This window comes from Patiria miniata, unplaced genomic scaffold (assembly GCF_015706575.1).
Source record: "Patiria miniata isolate m_02_andy unplaced genomic scaffold, ASM1570657v1 HiC_scaffold_27, whole genome shotgun sequence".
Taxonomy (NCBI): Eukaryota; Metazoa; Echinodermata; class Asteroidea; order Valvatida; family Asterinidae; genus Patiria; species Patiria miniata.
The window spans coordinates 5,873,368-5,892,046 of record NW_024037066.1 but is presented as its reverse complement, the minus strand read 5'-3'; the positions used below and the strand labels follow the sequence as shown (position 1 = coordinate 5,892,046).

The following is an 18,679-nucleotide window of genomic DNA, read 5'->3' as shown; positions in this document are numbered from 1 at the left end:
TGCAAAATATAGTGATGATTTTCTTCGATCATTACACTGTTTAACTCTCCTACTGTTTAAACAGTCACAAACAGGCAAAAGTTCCATCCACTTCCCCTGTCATGCCTTTTACACAGGCTAGTCACAAACAGTCAGATCATATTTCAATCAAGAACTCTGACTAGTCAAATTCAGTCAACACACAAAAGCAGGAAACTGAGTCCACAGCTGTCTTATCAATCACCTACAGTCAAAGCACAGATGTATCAAGTTACATAAGCAGTCACAGCCAGTCAATCCTGCTTTATGTAGACTGGGAGCTCTTAACTGTTGAAAACAGTCACTTGATTTTTACCGAAAGGACAACTTGGCACAGAATGTATGTTTGCAGAAGAGGTATAATGTGTACAATACAATTTTCACAAAACACACACTATCTTTTGAGTTGTTTGTTTGCATTTTATGTACATGTAAATATAACAAAGAAAAACCGAGTTATTTACATATATTACATTTTGTTGAAAATTATTCATCGTTTCCAACCCTGCTTGAGTACATCTGTTTTGGCGTTTTGTTTTGTTGTCCTTCCCTTTGATATTTTTCTCCTTCCCTTTGATATTTTTACTGTGATCAATTTTTTTACTGTGATCAATGTCAAAACGTCATGGGTCATATATGATGAAGGTTCATTAACCGTTACTCTATAGATTGAGGTTGTGGCTACCAAGTCTGCATCCAAAATGAGCGACCGACAGCTGTTTGAGACCGCCCTAGACTGGATCCGCCGAACCGTCAAATACGGCAAGCAACTGGAAGATTTACAACAAGAGGTCAGTTGTTTGGACATTATTGAATCTTCCTAAACAATTTTTTTAGTGAGGGGAAACTTCATTCTTAAAATTTCAAATTGAATTTCCACCAAATATGAATGAACCATTCTTTGTTTTACTCGCTAAATATAGCCGTACAAACTCATTGTTTGTATGTACAGACAATTAATTGCTGTAAAATATCTTGCTTAGGGACACAAGGGCAATGACCATAGAGTTGGTTGAAGCCAACATGGAGGACTCATCTCGGAGCATGCATTTGAAACAGGATCCTACCCAAAAGTACTGAACATGATGAACTTGATGTGTTCATTAGAACTGTGTTGTCAGCTTTGTTATTATGAGCACTCCAGACTTGTTTCAAAAATTCAAGAGTTATTTGGCTTTTTTTCCCCCCTTTCAGCCTCAGACGCTCCTCCTCTCAGAAAACAACACCCTGAAGGACGTGGAAGAGTTTGGCGAGATTGAGCCGGACCTCATCAAGGACTACAAGCTGGACGCCAAGCGTTGCCCTCTCATCTCCCCGGCCAAGCCCCCTAGCAATGGCGTCAGCAACGGCAAAGGGCCCAAGACCGACACCAACAACGGTCCCGCTCAGAAACTGGTGCTCTCCCCCGAGGATCTGAACAAGGCCCGGTCGCGGATCGAGAAGTGGAAGATTGTGGCATCCACAGAAATGGGAGGTGAGGATTTCAGGGCAGAAATATTCACTTGTGCCAGATTACAAAAAATGTTCCCAAACCTGCAAAAAATTAATAAAAGATTAATATGCACGACATAATGCTGTGGTTCTTAATTCCATGAAAATTGCCAAATGTTAGGCCGAATAAAAAAACAACATGTTTCTCGTCCGGGTTTTTGAAAAAAAAGAAGAGGGGCTTTTTATTTTTTAATTTTTATTTTTTTCAAGATGGTCGCCATTTTAAAATTTCCTGCAACTGTTGGTGTTTCCACTGTTTAAAGACACTTTTAAAATGAAAGATAAGTTGGACAAGAGAACTGAACATATTAACAGTGTCTTTTAGAGTTGTATTGGTCTACAATGAACAGTTTTAGATGCATTTGACTTTTTCAGTGTTTTTTACTGCATTTTTCAAAAATAAAAAATAATAAAAAAATCTAGGCGGCCTCCAAAAAGGAAGTGGGCGGGGACGAGAAACATGTTTTTTTTTTTACTTTGCCTTACTGTCATTCAATTTTTTCGTTTAAAAAGTAAGTTAACATTCTTCATACTAAATTGTTCATAATTTCTGTTCAATTTAAAAAAAAAATGTTCCAAAATTTGGGCTTTTTGCTTGGAAACATCCTGAGTTTGTCATAAATGAACACTCCAATCGGAGGTTTAGAGTAATTTGTAGGATTTAGAAAGATACCTTGCCAAGTAAACCTGGAGAATTCAGGCGAATGACAGTTTAATGGTTGAAGTTACGAATAATTAGGGTTGTTTTTTAGTTAGAAACTGTTCCAAATTTTCTTGAACAGCCAATCGCTACATTGCTATCGCCAATCTCGGCGGCAGTCTCTTTGTCATTATGCTGTACGAGAAGCCCAGCAGCCCCCAGATCAGCCGCCCCATACAGAAGAGATCTTTCTCCATCGAGAGCGAAGGGATCCACCCCTCTCTGGCCACATTGGAACAGGCCAGGTGTGCAGTGGGAGTGGCCAAGCTGGACGGGAAACTAATTGCAGCGGGTGAGTTTTGTGAGGGGATTGCGACAGCATTCAAAATTAACAAGAATAGAAGGTCATTTTTTAAATTTAAACTACCACCAATTGCATCTGTTTTCTTTGTGGCAAAATTGTGAAAGACTGGATAAAAATGAAGCCCCTTGCACCAGTTGGAATTTGACTTGGGTTAAAATGTAAATTAAATTTCAAATTTCAATCTGTTTTCAATTTGCTCACTTTCATTGACATGATTAAGAGTCAAGATGCCATACTATTTAGATTCCAGTTTAAAAAGATAGAGAGTGGACAAGTCAAAGGCCAACAGAGGTTGAATCCCAACATTTTGGATAAATTGACACTTTTCAAGTTTTTACGATGGAATCATTTTTAAGAGTCTTTACTTATCAAAATTTTAATGTGACCCTGTTACATTGTGAAGCATCAAAACAACTTTCCCACAGATGTCTGATGTGCAATTTTGCTCCTGTGTTTAAAGATTTATCTTCATCCAGTTCTAAGCAGATAGTTGCTTATTTGCTAAGCGGAAATCGACCCCCGGGTACATACCCGTGGGTCTTCCTTAAACAAACTCAAAAATGACCTGCAACTTTTTTTTGTTTCTTCAAAATGCAAAATTCAGGCGGTTTCAACAGGGACGAATGCCACCAGTCCGTGGAGGTTTACGACCCCCACACTAACACCTTGGACAAGATCGCCCCCATGCAGACCCCGCGGGCCCGCTTTGAGTTTGGGGTCGTCGGCAGCAAGCTGTACGCAGCCGGTGGCTCCGACGGCCACATGGATCTCAAGACCTGCGAGGTGTACGACCCAAAGAAGGATGAGTGGTCCTGGGTGGTGGATATGCCACAGGAGAGACCGAATTCAGGTGAGGGATCGTTGGCGCATTCAGAAGATTTCAGCTGCTAGTGAAGCCTGGGGAGCATTCCACTTTCACGAACATTGCTAACGTTTGCAAATGTTTGCACAGGTGGGGCCGACTATTTGCCACCAATGTTGGTGAACGTTCACAACAAAGGCGACGGTCTTCCTGAGTCGTCTGTTATTACGTTGTTTAATTTTTTTTTAATGGCCGACACATGGGGTAGTCCAAATTGGCTGATATTTTTAGTTTCTATAATCAAAAATATGTAATACCGTGGAAAACCCCTCCCATGGAATGCCCATAATATGTCTGTCATTTAGTATTTTTACACCAGCAACGTGACTTGCGATCCCTACTGTTGCATGGTTTGGAGTCTAGTGAACTGATCTTGGGATACTACACCGTAGTACTACTGACCGATTGGGCGATAGAACATATTTCGCAACGTGTGGGACAGCTTTTACTTCCCTGACACATTGTAATATTGACTTTTGGCTTATAAATATGTATTATGCATAGTAATATTCACTTTTGCGGGGTTTTTTTTATACACAGGAGCTACTGTGCTGGATGGCAAATTGTATCTGATTGGTGGATCAAGCGGCAACGTTGGTCTCAGAAGTTGCGACGTATACCACCCTGACAAGAACGCATGGATATCCATCAGCAAAATGAACCAGAGTAAGTCAAGTTGACCTTAATAATCCACTTCAGAGTTTCTGCATTCTTGAATCATTCATGAGTTTTTCATCTTCACTGTAAACACTCAATGAATTTCAGTAGATTTTTAGATTTTAAAGAATGATTTTTGGATTCTACCCAATTCCTGACTACTAACTCCTAAAGCAAATTTTTTGGTACGAGCATTTTTAGAACCCTCCAAAAACCCTCCGGTGTGCAACCATTGTAAACGTTTGAGTGGAGTGCCGTGGTCGAGCATTGAATTTGTGGTCTGCGGGTAATTCTGCAGGTTGTGGGTTCGAGTCCAGCCTGGAGTTGTGGTACGTGTGCCCTTGGGCAAGGCGCCTTGTACTTATTGCTTCTCCCCACCCAGGAGTAAATGGGTCCCGTGAGGGTACAGATGGTTATTGTGATTGAGATTGGAATCGTGGAAGGTTAAGAATAGGTTGAGATTTTCTTTTTTTTCCCCACGCTTTTTAGGGCGAGCACAGGTGGGTGTGTGCTCTCTGAATGGTAAGGTCTTCGCAGTGGGCGGGTCCAACAACTGGAATTGTCACAACTCGGTGGAAGTGTACGACCCCAAGAGCAGCATGTGGAGCCTGACCACGCCCCTCAGCACCAGCAGACGAGGCGCGGCCGTCTGTACCTACCAAGGTAAGGAATGTAAGAGGTGTTATGGTGGCTTCATATCTTAGCAGGTTTTTTTTCACATAGAAGGGATGTGCAATATTTAGGGTTGTGTCATTTTTAACTGCGACATCAGCATCAGTTGCTGAAATCAAAAATTCAGAGAGAAGCTAAAACTTTAAAAGAATGTTCTCGTGTGTGTATGGGGGATTGTTTATGGTATAAATTAAGGACACGCATGTGAAACATTGTGTAATTGAGGACAGGAGTCAAGTTGAGGACGTCCTCGATTAGAAAACGTGTACAAAACCAATGGGAGCTGTTGCAAAAAAGTTAAAGTATGAACAAAAGATTGATGATGAGGAACAATGGGAAATCCTCGATTTACACAATAAACAAACGTATATTTGTGCGTGTGGGTGTTTTATGGCACACTGTGATATTTTTCGTAGGCCCTCAAATATTTTTGTAGGCCCCCAAATTTTTCGTAGGCCCTAGCACAGTGCTTACCATGCCTATTGGATAAGTCATTGCATGACTCGATGTCTGGTAACCTGTTTTGCAGAGAAGATTTGTTTTGCGGTTTGACCTCATGAATCGGCCTGACGTTTCGTAACACAGGTTTAATTTTCATGTTTGGTCCTCAATGATCAAAACGGTTCTCACTTTATCATCCCCAATCAGGCAAGATCTTTGCCGTCGGAGGAAGCGACGGCCAGTCAGTGCTGAACACCGTCGAGTGCTTCGACCCGGAGACGGAAGAATGGACCAACGTGGCCAGCATGTCCGCGCCGCGGGTCAACGCCGGCGCCACGTTCATCGACGGCCTTCTCTACGCGGTGGGCGGCTTCAACGGGAAGCACTTCCTGGACACCATCGAGTGCTACAACCCCGACAAGAACCAGTGGTGCACGGTGGCCATGCACATGATCCGGGAACGCAGCCAGGACTCACCGACCCTGACCCCGAAGTCGTTGACCTTTACCATTGATGAAGAAAAAGACGAGGCGGCTCCGAATGAGGCTGTGTCGCAGTAGGCAGCATTTCACATAAGTGTAGCCAATAGTTGGACTATGGAACAATTTTTTCCTTAATCAGACAGAATTAGAAACAACATGCAGTTGATGTCAAGCTGATATATGGAGTCATAGATCCCTTGCACGATGCGCCCTTACGGAGGGCAGGCTTTGTTTTTTCAATTCAATGACATTTAAGCACAAAGTCTTGTCTTCTCATGCGTATCACAGAGAATCAAAGACCTGCCCTCAGTTGTGACATCAGATGCAACGGGTCTATAATCTCCAGTGGATGCCATTTTTTTTAAACCCCATATATCAGCTCCCTGTGTGTAACAGATCAGTCAAAAAAAAACCTTCAAAAAAGATTAGCTGTTGCAGTGTGTGTAATAGCAAAACTTGAAACGTTGCGGTGCTTACAATTCTTGTACATGTACTGTGAGTAATTTTGTTTTCTCTCTGTGTTTGCGTTGGCCTATAAAAAGCCAATCGGGGAAAGTCTTGTAGTTACGTGTATATTTCAAACTTTGTACAAAAGCAAACGGTGCCCTCCAGTGATATTGCCAACATTTGCAGAAAGTTATACTTTCTGCTTACATATCAGATACCAAAGTTTGTTGTTAGTATTGAAAAAATAAGAAGTTATGCTGGTTTTTGTCTTGTATTTTTTGATTTTTTGTGTTATTGTAGATGTGCTTAAAAGATTTGTTTATAAGTGCACTTGAATGCTTCAGTAACCAAAAATTCTATATTTCAATTGCGGTTTAAGTTTCTCTTTTGAAGGGGACAGCATTGTCACAGAAGATTTTCTGCGCTGTTTGGATTTAGAGAACGGTTATATATTTCAGGAAAATGTTTCCAAACTTATCATGTTGCGTTTACTTCCTTTTCAAGTAATCTAATTAATTCGAAGATTGTTCAATACCTTGATGAAATTAGAATTGCAGTTGAAACAAGCTTTATTAAGAACACCAAAAATCTAGTTTTTGAAACAAAAATCTACCGTTTTTTGGGGGCAAGAAAACGTCCAGTTTATTATTGAAAAGTTTCACATGATTCAGTGATGATGCGTGCATCAAACTTACAGGATGCTCCCACTTTAGTGAAAGATTTAAAGACAAACGGTCATGTGTATTTTTGTGAATCTTGAACTTTATACAGTAAAAAAAATGAAAACTTGTTTGCTGTGGGATCGTACGAGGTTGTGCATGTGTGTAGTGTATGATAAAAACAAGTTTTTACGGTACTATTACTAATGATATTTTTGGGCTTGAAATCGGTGTTAAATAAGTGAGTTAGATATTCCACCCTTGTTCAGTTCAGGAACACGTTCAAGAGTTTCCTCCTAAAAATGTCTTAATCTTTTCAGAGGAATTCCTTCTTTTCATTTGTGGATAAAAAAATCTGACCGAATCCTGAAAAGCAAGTTTAATAGTTTAGGCTGTAGAGACTTTCATGAGAGGTCAATATTTTTGACTAGGGTTGAGTAATTTTGAAATTGGTTGAACTATACTCTACACTTTCTCTAACGCAAAAGACAAACACGTTTAAACCTAAGATTAATAAGTTAAACGAACCAGTTTGTTTCAAGTATTAAGTAACAGAAGTGCAGTGAAATTCGTTTTTTTTTGGCTGACAAAAAAGTGTGCCTAGATTACTTACTTAGAATCAGCTACCTTAAACGTTCAACAAATGGAAAGTGTACATAAGACTGCATAAGGTGTGGTAGCACGCAGCATACATGTCTTTAACAGTTTGGTAACTGAAACTAGTTAGTTAACTAGTTTAATAAATCCAACTTGTCTGCTAACCTTTCTGTTAACATTTACTCTTGTGTTAACCTAGCTAGTCTAACAAAAATGTCTGTTAACCAGTCGCAGTGGAAGTGTGTAACTACACATGCCAAATTAAATAACACACTTAAAAAAACAAAATGGCCGCTGTCCTAGTTACAATCTTCCATGTAGAGAGATCTAATTTAACTTGTGCTTCCTAGTATTTTGGTTTCCTTGTCTTTGAAACCAGATCCGTGAATGTGGGGCCATACAAAGTCAGCGGGGTTTTATTTTTTCGAAGTAAAATATCTTATACAAAACTGTTAAATATCTTATACAAAACTGTTAAATTTCTTATACAAAACTGTTTCAGTATTTTGTCGTAAAGGGAAGGTCTGAATTCTGTTGTTATTATTATTATTTTATTTCTGGTAATGATACCAGGGATTCCTCAAAGCGCCCTAGGCGCTGCTGTAGCTCGCAAGCCTGAAAAAAACCCGCAGAGAGAAGACAATGAGAAGAAATTACAGTTTTAGAGGTGGGAGAAAAACCCCAGAACATTCTGGGGAAAACCCACGGAATCAGGCAGGGACTGAAAACCCAATCCACATTTTGGTTCAGGCAGGATTCGAACCCGGGTCAACAATGTTGGAAGGCGAGGAAAGAACCGCTACGCCTATGCTACTACCAACCTGGTTGATATTATGTGTTCATTTTTGCATGGAGGGCTGTCTTATTGGAAGTTTTCGCAAAAGTTGAACACATTTCCGAGTCGTGGCATCAAATTTGCTCCACATTTGCACAAAGTGTGAACCGGTCTGTAAAATCACTTTGCTATGCCGGCAATTACACACACTTCTATTAAAGCAGCAGAATGGACTTCAAATGGAGGTGTGTGTGGCTGCCTGCCACAGCTCAAATAATTCACATTGAGCCTATGCCAATCACATATTTGCCATATTCCGACTTATTTTTTTTTCTCTCTCTGAATATTTTTTTTCTTTTTTTAACGCATCAGAACCGAATGATTCCAATGAAATTTAAATTGAATGTTTATGAATCGCCTTGCTCTAAGAAGAAAAAAATGGAAACGTAGAATAATAAAAACAATGGGGCTAAATTTGCAAAATAAAACTTATACAAAAATTAATTGGTGAAACCAGAATAAACTTGGCAACAAACTAATTTGAAATCGAGTGTGTGTGTAGGTGTAGCCGGAACATCACCAAAATACTATAAATAAAAAGTGTAAATATTTATATATTTTCAAAAAGAAAAAACTAATTATGCGTTTTGTGCTTGTAATAGAAAAAAAAAAGTCTTGATGACAATTTCTGTTGTCTAATCAAACTTGCTGTACACTCTCCCCGACGCGACTAGCACCAACCAGATTAAACTGGTTTCTCTTGTATCTTGACAACCTGATCTGTTGTAGGCATGGTAACAAGTTAATCTCACCTGTACTTTGTCAAATCTTATATTTTTCTTATTTCTGTAAAAAAAAAGAGGGTTAAATAACATCATTGTTTGAGATCCTGGTTAAGTTACCCAACGACATTCCTGTATAAAGTTCCAAACAGTATGTGCATGTACATGTGCTCGTGTTCGCACTGTAAATTACATGTAGGCCTTGACTATTATTGCATAGCCACCCATGCCGCCATCTTGTCAAAGATGGCGGCTATGCCAATACAAAACACACCAGCATACACGAGTTGCAAATATAGCCCTTTGTACAACACTTAGCATCGTACATGCATACCAATTTGTAAGTATACAAATAGCACAGACATACAACATTGTCATGGAGATTTTCAAAATCTTCATGTACGTAAAAATTGTTCAGTTATTAGTAATGACAGAAAATGACGTGTGTACACATTGTAACAGCGTGGCATTTACGTGTAGATTAAATATGCTTGTGAGTGTTACATGTATTTGTTAGCATGGCAGACATGTTTAAGCGGATGTATCGGTAAGCAGGAGATTTTGAAAGCAAAATGAAGGAAACGGGATACCAACCAAAATTGGAAGTTTAATTGTGTGTCTGCAAGTCAGGCTGGTTACCAACTGCTGAAAAGATGCACGTAGTTGTTGTGTTCTTGTAGCTGAAATGGGCTCGTATCGAGTGTAATGTCAAGCAAGCAATATTTTGCATATACATTAATAATTGTTTTCACAGAAATATCAAATTCTGAGAGTGAAAAGTGCGGCTGGATTAAGCAAATGGTCAAGCTAGCTTCGTGTCATATTGTCTTTGAATTTATTTACAATTTATGCACTTGCAGTTTTCTTTGCTATGTTTTATTTATTTCGATGTGTGTGAAACAAGATATTGCATTGTTTTATTGGGCAAGGCACTGCCCCTTTAACCACTTCGCGCCAGGGTTAGTTTGACATTGACCCAACCCAGGCGCGGGATTGTTTTTCACGAACCTCGATGCCAGACGGGTTAAGGCCGTCACCCTGATATTTCCGGCCTCGCTCCCCGCGAGCGGGTCGCAGATATTTCCGGCCTTGCTCATTGCGTGTTTATCCGTCATCCGTTCCAAATACCACAAAACCATTGCGTGTATACACGTCATCCAACGTGAACTGGTTAAAGGATTATGCAGCACCAATAACAAGATGATGTTCGACACCAAATATTAAAGGTGACTTCTCTTTTAGCCATCAGACACTTTGAATAAGTTGTTTCTCACCAAAATGTTTTTTTTTAGCCTTGAATTTAAGTTGCATTATGCAAAGTGTGCGGTGTTTATGTTAACTTTGTGTTGCCATAAGAACAAAAGCATGCCGTCTGAAAAGTCAAGAAATTTTTTGTTTTCTTCATATAAAATCAAAGTACTATGTCGATGGATTGATCGAGGATTGAACATTTACTTGCTGCTGTGTGCATTTTCGTAACTGTATTATTTTCTAAATCGGAAGTATTTTGTTTGTTTGTATTTGTTTGCAATTTTTTTTTTTTTTTTATGGATTTTTGTGTTTACATGTTCGCAGCCCATAAATGCTGAAGTTTTATCTCTGAGTGTGACTCAACTATTTCAACCATGAACAGAATTGGCAATTGGTGTTCTTGTGCAACACTGATTTGGAGATTTTTAAGTGACGTTTGAAATGAAAATGTTTGAAACTGCTGTGCATATTTGATGTTGAACCACATGTACATTTACGCTATAAAAATGCAGTGTCAGTGTTGGACAGTGTGCAGCTTTTAAATCAAATATTGAGTGAGAATCCTACAAATTCAACATGACTATACTATACAAAACTGACAGCAGTTTTTGCTTTCTTTCTGATGTACCCCCTTTTTTGGGGGGCCAATCGTATATTTCTTTAAAGGTACTAAATCTCAGATTGCCGGTTTATTTTTTAAACTGTTTGCTTATCATAATAGGGGTGTATTTCAGCAGGAAGAGACTGTATTATTTAAATGAAGATGAATGGTAAAATGGAAGACACTGATTTTTCTGAAAAAAATGTGTTTGGTTACGGAGAATTATCAAAGGTGATCGTCAGATGAAATGATGAAATTTTTTTTTAGAGAGTTTCACGAATGGAAGACATCTTGGATGCAGGCAGCAGTCTAAAGAAAACTGAAATATTTTGAATTTTCTATTCACTTTGTGTTTGATTTCACTTAGAACTTGAACTAACTGGAATTAGAGAAATTAAGTGGAATGAATTTTGCGTGTTGGCGACACTGGCCTGTGTTACAGAATATGAATTGTGATGTTGTATTCAAGTTTAACTCGGATTTTCCCGCCTTAACACGGTCATTTATGGGTGAAGAGATAAAACAGCCTCATCAAATCTTTAAGTGGGCATTTTGTTCTGTAAAACAATTGTGTGCTATGTATTACCAATTGCAGGGTAACAGATGTTGATTATATCCCCGAGGGTAAGAAACTTTTTCCGGTTTTGATCCGGTTTGAAGTTGTCAAATTAAATTTTAAAAAAAGGTTTTGAAATTGTATTTTGAAACTTCCTAAAAGGATTGTTTTGTGATATTTGTCCATTGACTGGCATTATGCAAATTTTGGCAAGACATCTTTAATTTGGTTTGTATTAAGCAGACCTTTCCAGCAGTTCTAGCTGGTTCCCCAGAGATTTGATGCATGTTATGCATTGGTGTCCGTTCACCAACTTCCCTGGTGACCGGGTGTGGAAAGCATTTAATATCAAGTATTTATGGTCAACTGGTGCACTGCAATTTACAACGGTTGTGTGAGGTTACCAGTGGTGTTCACCTAATTTGAAAAATGTGTAAAAAAAAAAAAAAGTTGAGTCTGCTTCTTTTTTTTTTTTTTTGGACCGATTACAAAGAATTCTGTTTATCATTAATGCAACTTTTAAGTTTGTTGCTTATGCTAAAAATGTTTCTTTGTCAATGGTGATTGATGACTAAAACGTGACTAGATGTCATACCTTTGATGGTAATTTGATTTACTTTTCTGATGGCCCTTTTTGTAAATGTTTGTGTGATTGTGCATTTATTTATATTGCGTTCTGTTAACATTTGGGTTACATTTGGAGGTGTTTAATGTAGCAGCTGAGGCAATGGTGTATTAACATGTCAAAGATCAAGAATTGTGTTGAATAAAATAAATGAAAGAAAGTGAAAAGGGCAAGAACAGAATTAAAAAAAAAAACCCAGAAATGTGGACTGCCAATCGTTCTGTGTCTCTTTTTATTCCAGGATATTTTTTTAAAATAAAATAAGGGCAAACAACTATTTCTAAGTGACAAATATGGTTTTCAGGTAAACTCATGTGGAAGAAATAAAAAATTCCGTTACGGTCGATTTGGAGATATTTTTTGGTATGGAAGAAATAAAATATATTAAATGACAATACATGATTTTGGTTTTTAACAGCATATACATTTGGTGTACAGATAATGGATACATTTCTTTAGCATTGGCTCTTGGATTTTGTTCGGACCCTAAATGCACTGAAATCCAACACTATAGCAAACCAATGGAAAGTTGTTTGCTTAAAAACTGAGCCATCAAATCCCATAATGACCTTTGGACACATGAATATTAAGTAAGCCGAAGTACTGGATTGTAAAGGGATATAGGATCATTTGCTTTTCATGTATTTTGTTCATTTCAAATATTAAACCACTCAAAATCCAAAGAGTGTTCAAAACCCAACCTGTGGAAGTTTCAGCTCGGTGGATATTACACTTTTCAGGAAAACAGTGAAAACCACGCACAGCCTTTTGAAACACGATTCTGTCTGCATTCTTTTATTCCAAAAAACCCCAGTCAATTGACTGATTGTTGGAAATCTTTTACATTTCCTGATTTTTTTCCAAGTGACAGCAAACCAGACAGAGTAATTTCACGGGGTGTTTAGTATCAGTACGATCTTTAATCCAAGTAAGCTTTTTGATAATAATTTGGTAGGTTACTTTTGGGATAAATGTGAATGATGCTATTATGCCTTTAACTCAATTGAGCTAGTAAGGGTTAACGTTACTGAAATAATAAATATGTGAACAGTACAAAAAACACAATAAGAGCACTGTATTTTACGTTGTGCAGCAATAAAGTACCTGTTTACTCAACACAAAACATTTATTTTCTTATACAGACAAAAGTAATACAATTTGTCATGACACACTGAACATCAGGCACTGTGCCCCGTTCCGGTTTAGCACAATGCCTTCATAAAAGTGTCTCACAACACTAAGTATTCTTAATCATTCTTAAGGCCTTGAAGAACAAGAAAATTGGAGAAATAGAAAATTGAAGACGAGTTGAATAGGTTATCCACCACGTTGCTTTGAATGGAATCAACCAAATTTTTACAGTTTGGTGACCATAAGCCTAAATTCACAGCACTGCAAAGCAAAGAAATTACTAAGCATAGAAAACATCTGCTTAGCAAAAACAGGTTACCAACCAAAATGCCATGCAAGTGCTACAGCTCGTGACTGGTTCCCCGCTGATTTCCGCTTAGCACATAAATATTCTAAGCTCCATTAAAATTGGGCCGATTTCTGAAGAGACTTTTCCTTTGGTTTGGACCACAAAACCAGTTTTCTTTTCCGCATGGCCTTAAGAACAATCGTATAATTTTCTTTCTTTTAATTTTATGGCATGAGGCGTTCCTGCAGGAATTCTTCCACAGTGTCCGTGTTCCATCGCTCGATGCTCAGCGTTTCCTGGACCTGGTTCTTCTCATTCAGGAACTTCAGGGCTGGGTCGGCCCCGCGCTTGAACTGTATCAAAGAAGGGAGAAAAGGAGGGGAAACATTTAATTTCACAGTTCTTAGTTTGGCGAGTGAAAACATTTTGTCAGCTCCCAGATCTTCAAACGTCCTCCAGAAATTATTTAATTTGTAAAGGTTTATACCAGTTTATATTTGCAAGCTTCCACTCGATTGTGAGATTGATGTATTTACCTTTATCTCAAGATTTGGAAAATTTTGGGCCCGCTCACCCTTGACGAAGGCTGTCAAAAAATGATGAGAAAATATAAGGTTATTCTATACAACTTTTGATAGATGAAATTATTTTTGATCTTGACCACACAAGATGCACATAATGACAATTGACAAGGAAATAATTAAAATGTTTGATTACAAGTTTTAAATTACAATTTTAGTTTTTATTTTACCCTGGATCTGTGGAAATCTCCCCAATTTTCAGCTGCACACCTCCAGGATTGCCTTTGGATAAAGCTGCAAAAAAGGGGATTTGGAATATTTACTTTTTAATTTGAAATCAAGCGAATGGTTTAATTTAATTTAATGTACAGACTAGTAGGGGGCCTTGTAGCCGAGCGGTTAGAGCGTGGAGCTACGGAGTGGAAGGTTGGCGGTTTGAATCCATTCGGACCAAAAACTGGAAAACTCTCTCTGACGTGACGACGCAACAGTAAAATGGGTACCTGATTCGTTCAGGGAAGGTAAGACGGCGAGAGGAGAGGACTGGGCCCCGCCACTCATATGCCGCGCCCAAGACACAGTGGACCTCTAACATCCCACTGCCCCTACGGCCAGTAATGGCTATGGGATCTTTACCTTTACCTTTTACAGACTAGTTGTACTAAAAAAGAGCTACATCCAGATGAGATATTCCATATGTAAATGTGCACTTGAGGGCCCCTCTTTTTCATTAATTCTAAAACAGTTCTTATTGCTCCAATGACTTCAGCACCCTCAAGCAATCTTCTTTTGCCCTAGTTTTTCAGATTTTCAACAGTACATTGACAAAAACTGTGACTTAATTATCCATTTTTTTCAAGTTGATACCTTGGTAATCAATGGCACTCTAGTGCATTCACTTAGCATCACACACTGGGTTGGCACACAATCACCATTTTCCCCATGGTGGAGTGAAACACGCCGTGGGCTTGAGCTGCTTATGTTGGTTGGTGGGTGGGTGGGTGGGTGGGTAATTGGTGGACACTTTACTCGGGGTATATTATTCTGTTCCATGCCACGTATGTATCGCAGCTTTGCCAGTGAGTTTCTATGGAATACCTTCAGTTTTGTGACACTGATGCGCATGCGTCTAATTTGCATATTAGACCACGCCCCATTTCATTGCAAAATTCGCGGCTGTACGATTCGTGGAACCGCAGTGGGTTGTACCACTTGGTACTTGTTTGTGTTGTATTTTGTCGTTGTTTTATCATTTTTTTGGGTCATAATTTACCCCATAATTCCCTTCTAAATCCATAACCCTGCCCTCACTCCAAACATTCCTGTTGCTTTTCAATATTGCCGTTGCCAGGTATTCTGGCGAATCCAATAACATAAAGTGGATTTAGTTGTCTTACAGGAAGGGGGTCCCAAAGTACACTTATGCCATTCCAAATGGGGAAGTGGGACCAAATCAGTATCAAGGGGGTGTGTTCATTACTGGGCAGCCAATAGAATACATAAAGAATTTTGGTGGGTGTGGCAGGAGCCATGGGCGTGGCATGTCACCTTTTGGTCCTCAGCATCGTTGTCTTTGTGACAGCAAGTCTGGCAGTCTGGCACCAGCGACTCCAGCCCGTGATTGGGTAGGACGCTGCAGGAGCTGCACAAGAGATTGGAAGACAGACCCAACGCAAAGCAGTCTTGTCTGAGGGGTGGGGACGGAGACTCAAACTGGCCGGAAGAACGGGCCACCTACAGAAAAAAATGAGAAATTGAAAAAAAAAATGAATTACTGTATAAACAAACACAAACAAATTGAATAGACCTGTTTCATTTGCTGTGACTGTTTCCCTCCAACAATGTTGATACTTTTGTTTGCCACTATTTTAATTGCAATAGCTTTTCATTTTTGTTTACCGAACAAAGTGTTTAAATAGCCATGAAGCAGTCCCGCATTTTTTCTGTTCTTTAAGCTGGCAGATCATATAGTTCCCTCATGCATATATACAAGTAGGCCTTCACCATATAAGATATTAATTTGCTAACTCAGGTCAAGAGAACATGTGGCCTAGTGGATAGTGCACTGCACCCACCTTGTAAGCACGCCGTGCGAGTTCAAATACCAGCCTGGCTGTTGTTTTTGAATTATTATTATTTTTTTTGGTCTCAAAAAGTATTAATTGTCGGAACCAGACAAAGATTCCTGACAATAAAAATGTCTTAAGTCAAAAAAAAAAACCCAGTCACTCCGCATGTTCAATGCCATGCACAATTGGGACTGGTTCACGGGCAATTATTATAAAATTACAAATATTTCAGTTTTACATTCTGTAAGAAATAGGACCTACTGCACTTCTCAAAATGAATACCAATAAAATGATCTGTGTCTTTATTATAGGCCTAGTTCATTTCTTGGGAAAGAATGTTGCATCCTGATGCCACTTCAGCGGTTGTGTACAAAGTCTATGGAGAGTCAAGAATTTTTTTAAGTATTTTCTAACAAAATTGGACATGTTTCTCAGTCCCAGATTCATGTCTTATCATCGTTTTTGCAATGACTGACCTTCATTGAGATGATATATGAAGAAAAAAGTGGCGTCAGGTTGAAACATTTTTCCCCACATTTTTCATCATATATCATCTCAATGAAGGCCAGTCATTGCAAAAATGTTGAAAAGACATATATCTGGCACCGAGACTGAGAAACATTTCCAATTTTGTTAGGAAACACTTATTAAAAATGTTCTCAACACTCCATAGACTTTGTACAAAACTAAGACGTGGCATTTGGATACTACATTCTGTCAATTTTTGAAGTGTAGAACTACATTATAGAAGCATTTGTCAATGCTTCTGTATTTTTACTATTAGTACTACAGAAGCATTGATACTTTTGTGACAGCAGTGACAGTAGTATAGCGCCCGCAGCCGTCAGCTAAGTTACAACAAAAAGTGACCCATCAGCGACTACACGATCCGATGACGTGTCCGAATACAAGCAAAAAAGTGGTCCTGTTTAGCCAAAAAAACCCACCAAAATTAGAGCCAATAAGCACCATGCATGATAAGGCTCTTATCAATCACAAGGTGGTAATTTTCAAGTATGACACATAATAAATATAGGAATTACAGACCTGTATAAGACAGAGAAACAGGGCGAAAAGACCCAATGGGTCTGCCATCTTGGAAGATATTGAGGGCGCCCTTTATTCCGATCGGCGCAAAGTACAAGTATAGTACCCCTGTTTTTCCCACAACAAATTACAGGTAGTCTGACTATCCTTGACTAGACTATAATCAAGCCGAAGAAGGATACAAAAATTATTCATGCGTACAGTAATAAGAAGGACCCTGAATTATCAGTGGAATTTTTGGACAACCACGTGAGGGGAAATTTTACTTATAGTACTTAAAATTAATGTTGTTGTACAACTCTGCTGTGCTGACATCGTCCTCTAGTCTACACCCAGGTGACGGCTGATTTGAAAGACTATCGAAGAAAACAAGTCGCACAACTGCATGTAGCGCGCGCAAGCGAGTGCAGTTAAGTTAGCGTTGAATAGGTCGTATCGGTGCCCACTTCTTTCTCCACTGCAAACGTGACAAAGATAACGGTTGTCAACGATCGGAAGCATCTGGCTGTATTTCAAACACTTTAGTGACTGGATTTAAAGATAGAGCTTCTGATATTTCGTAATCTGTTGAAGCTGGACATTTCCTCCGCATGTCACTTCCTCAGTTCCTGAACCCCGCAAGCTGACCGGACGAAGCACAGTTTGCGGGTACGGCCGTAGCGTGCGCCTGACCTATCGCCTCTGTGACTGTTCTCATTCCTCCACGGTCTCTCGAGCGTGTGTCACTGTGCAGTTTCTCCCGCATGTGAGGGCTGTTGTATGGGGTTCAGCATGGAGGAATAATCCTCCATGGGTTCAGTGAGTGTTCTGTCGCACAGGTAAGCTGGATCATCATGTACATCTTACAAATAATACAATACATTAGCCCCATAAATGTGGCCAATTTACTGGACTAGCCTACCTCCATAAATAAAAGCCACACTATTCAGTATCATGACCATGTACAAAAACATGTCGAACTTTGTCAAATTTTGATTTTCACATTTAGGCTTAGTTTGTAGTTTATTTTTGCCTCGGAAGCATACTCACCCTCTTTATAGGCTAATCAGAAAGTGCTGCCTTTTTCAGATGTCTAATTTTCGTGAAATTTCATGTTGAAATTTTGATACGCAAACGTGTGCAAACGAATCTGGAAATTTTACGAAAATAAGACATCTGAAAAAAGGCAGCACTTTCTGATTAGCCTAGTATAAAGAGGGCGAGTATGCTTCTAAAGCAAAAATAAACTAGTACAAACTAAGCCTAAATGTGAAAATCAAAATTTAACAAAGTTCAACATGTTTTTCTACATGGTGGAAGTGTGGCCATAAAACGGAGGTAGTCTAGTGATAAGACTAATGAATATTAAATATAATGGAAAAACTGTTTCAACCTGACGCCACTTCAGCGGTTGTGTACAAAGTCTATGGAGAGTCAAGAAAAGTATTTCCTAACAAAATTGGAAATATTTCTCAGTCCCAGATTCATGTCTTATCATCATTTTTGCAATGGCTGACCTTGATTGAGATGATATATGAAGAAAAAAGTGGTGTCAGCTTGCAACATTTTTCCCAATAAAATAAATATTCATAAGAAATGAAATATTCATAATGACGTATTATGAGACATATTTCCCACGACATTCCTGTTGCTTTTCAACATTACCAGCTTCTGGTACTTGCACATAGGTAAATCTGCTGTATTGTGAATCCAATATATGGGC

At 38.9% G+C, this 18,679-nt stretch overlaps 2 protein-coding genes across 3 annotated transcripts in view; one reads left to right on the top strand and one right to left on the bottom strand.

Annotated features, from left to right (window-relative positions):
* Nucleotides 1-12,122, top strand: part of LOC119734409 (influenza virus NS1A-binding protein homolog A-like) — a 39,852-nt gene extending 27,730 nt beyond the window's left edge. For both annotated transcript variants that reach the window (XM_038207907.1, XM_038207905.1), the window contains 7 exons: nt 687-809; nt 1,213-1,492; nt 2,292-2,501; nt 3,118-3,363; nt 3,916-4,041; nt 4,522-4,695; nt 5,353-12,122. In XM_038207907.1, the coding sequence (XP_038063835.1) occupies nt 687-809; nt 1,213-1,492; nt 2,292-2,501; nt 3,118-3,363; nt 3,916-4,041; nt 4,522-4,695; nt 5,353-5,705 (1,512 nt within the window). In that variant the 3' untranslated portion in view covers nt 5,706-12,122. The remainder of the gene's footprint in view (nt 1-686; nt 810-1,212; nt 1,493-2,291; nt 2,502-3,117; nt 3,364-3,915; nt 4,042-4,521; nt 4,696-5,352) is intronic.
* A 307-nt stretch (nt 12,123-12,429) lies between these two features.
* LOC119734411 (selenoprotein F-like) lies at nt 12,430-17,097 on the bottom strand. The gene is made up of 5 exons (XM_038207908.1): nt 16,978-17,097; nt 15,410-15,595; nt 14,092-14,155; nt 13,877-13,926; nt 12,430-13,693 (listed from the first exon to the last, which is right to left on the bottom strand). Exons 1-5 carry the CDS (start codon nt 17,023-17,025, stop codon nt 13,565-13,567), a joined length of 477 nt encoding a protein of 158 aa, XP_038063836.1. The 5' UTR covers nt 17,026-17,097; the 3' UTR covers nt 12,430-13,564.
* Nucleotides 17,098-18,679: the final 1,582 nt, after the last annotated feature.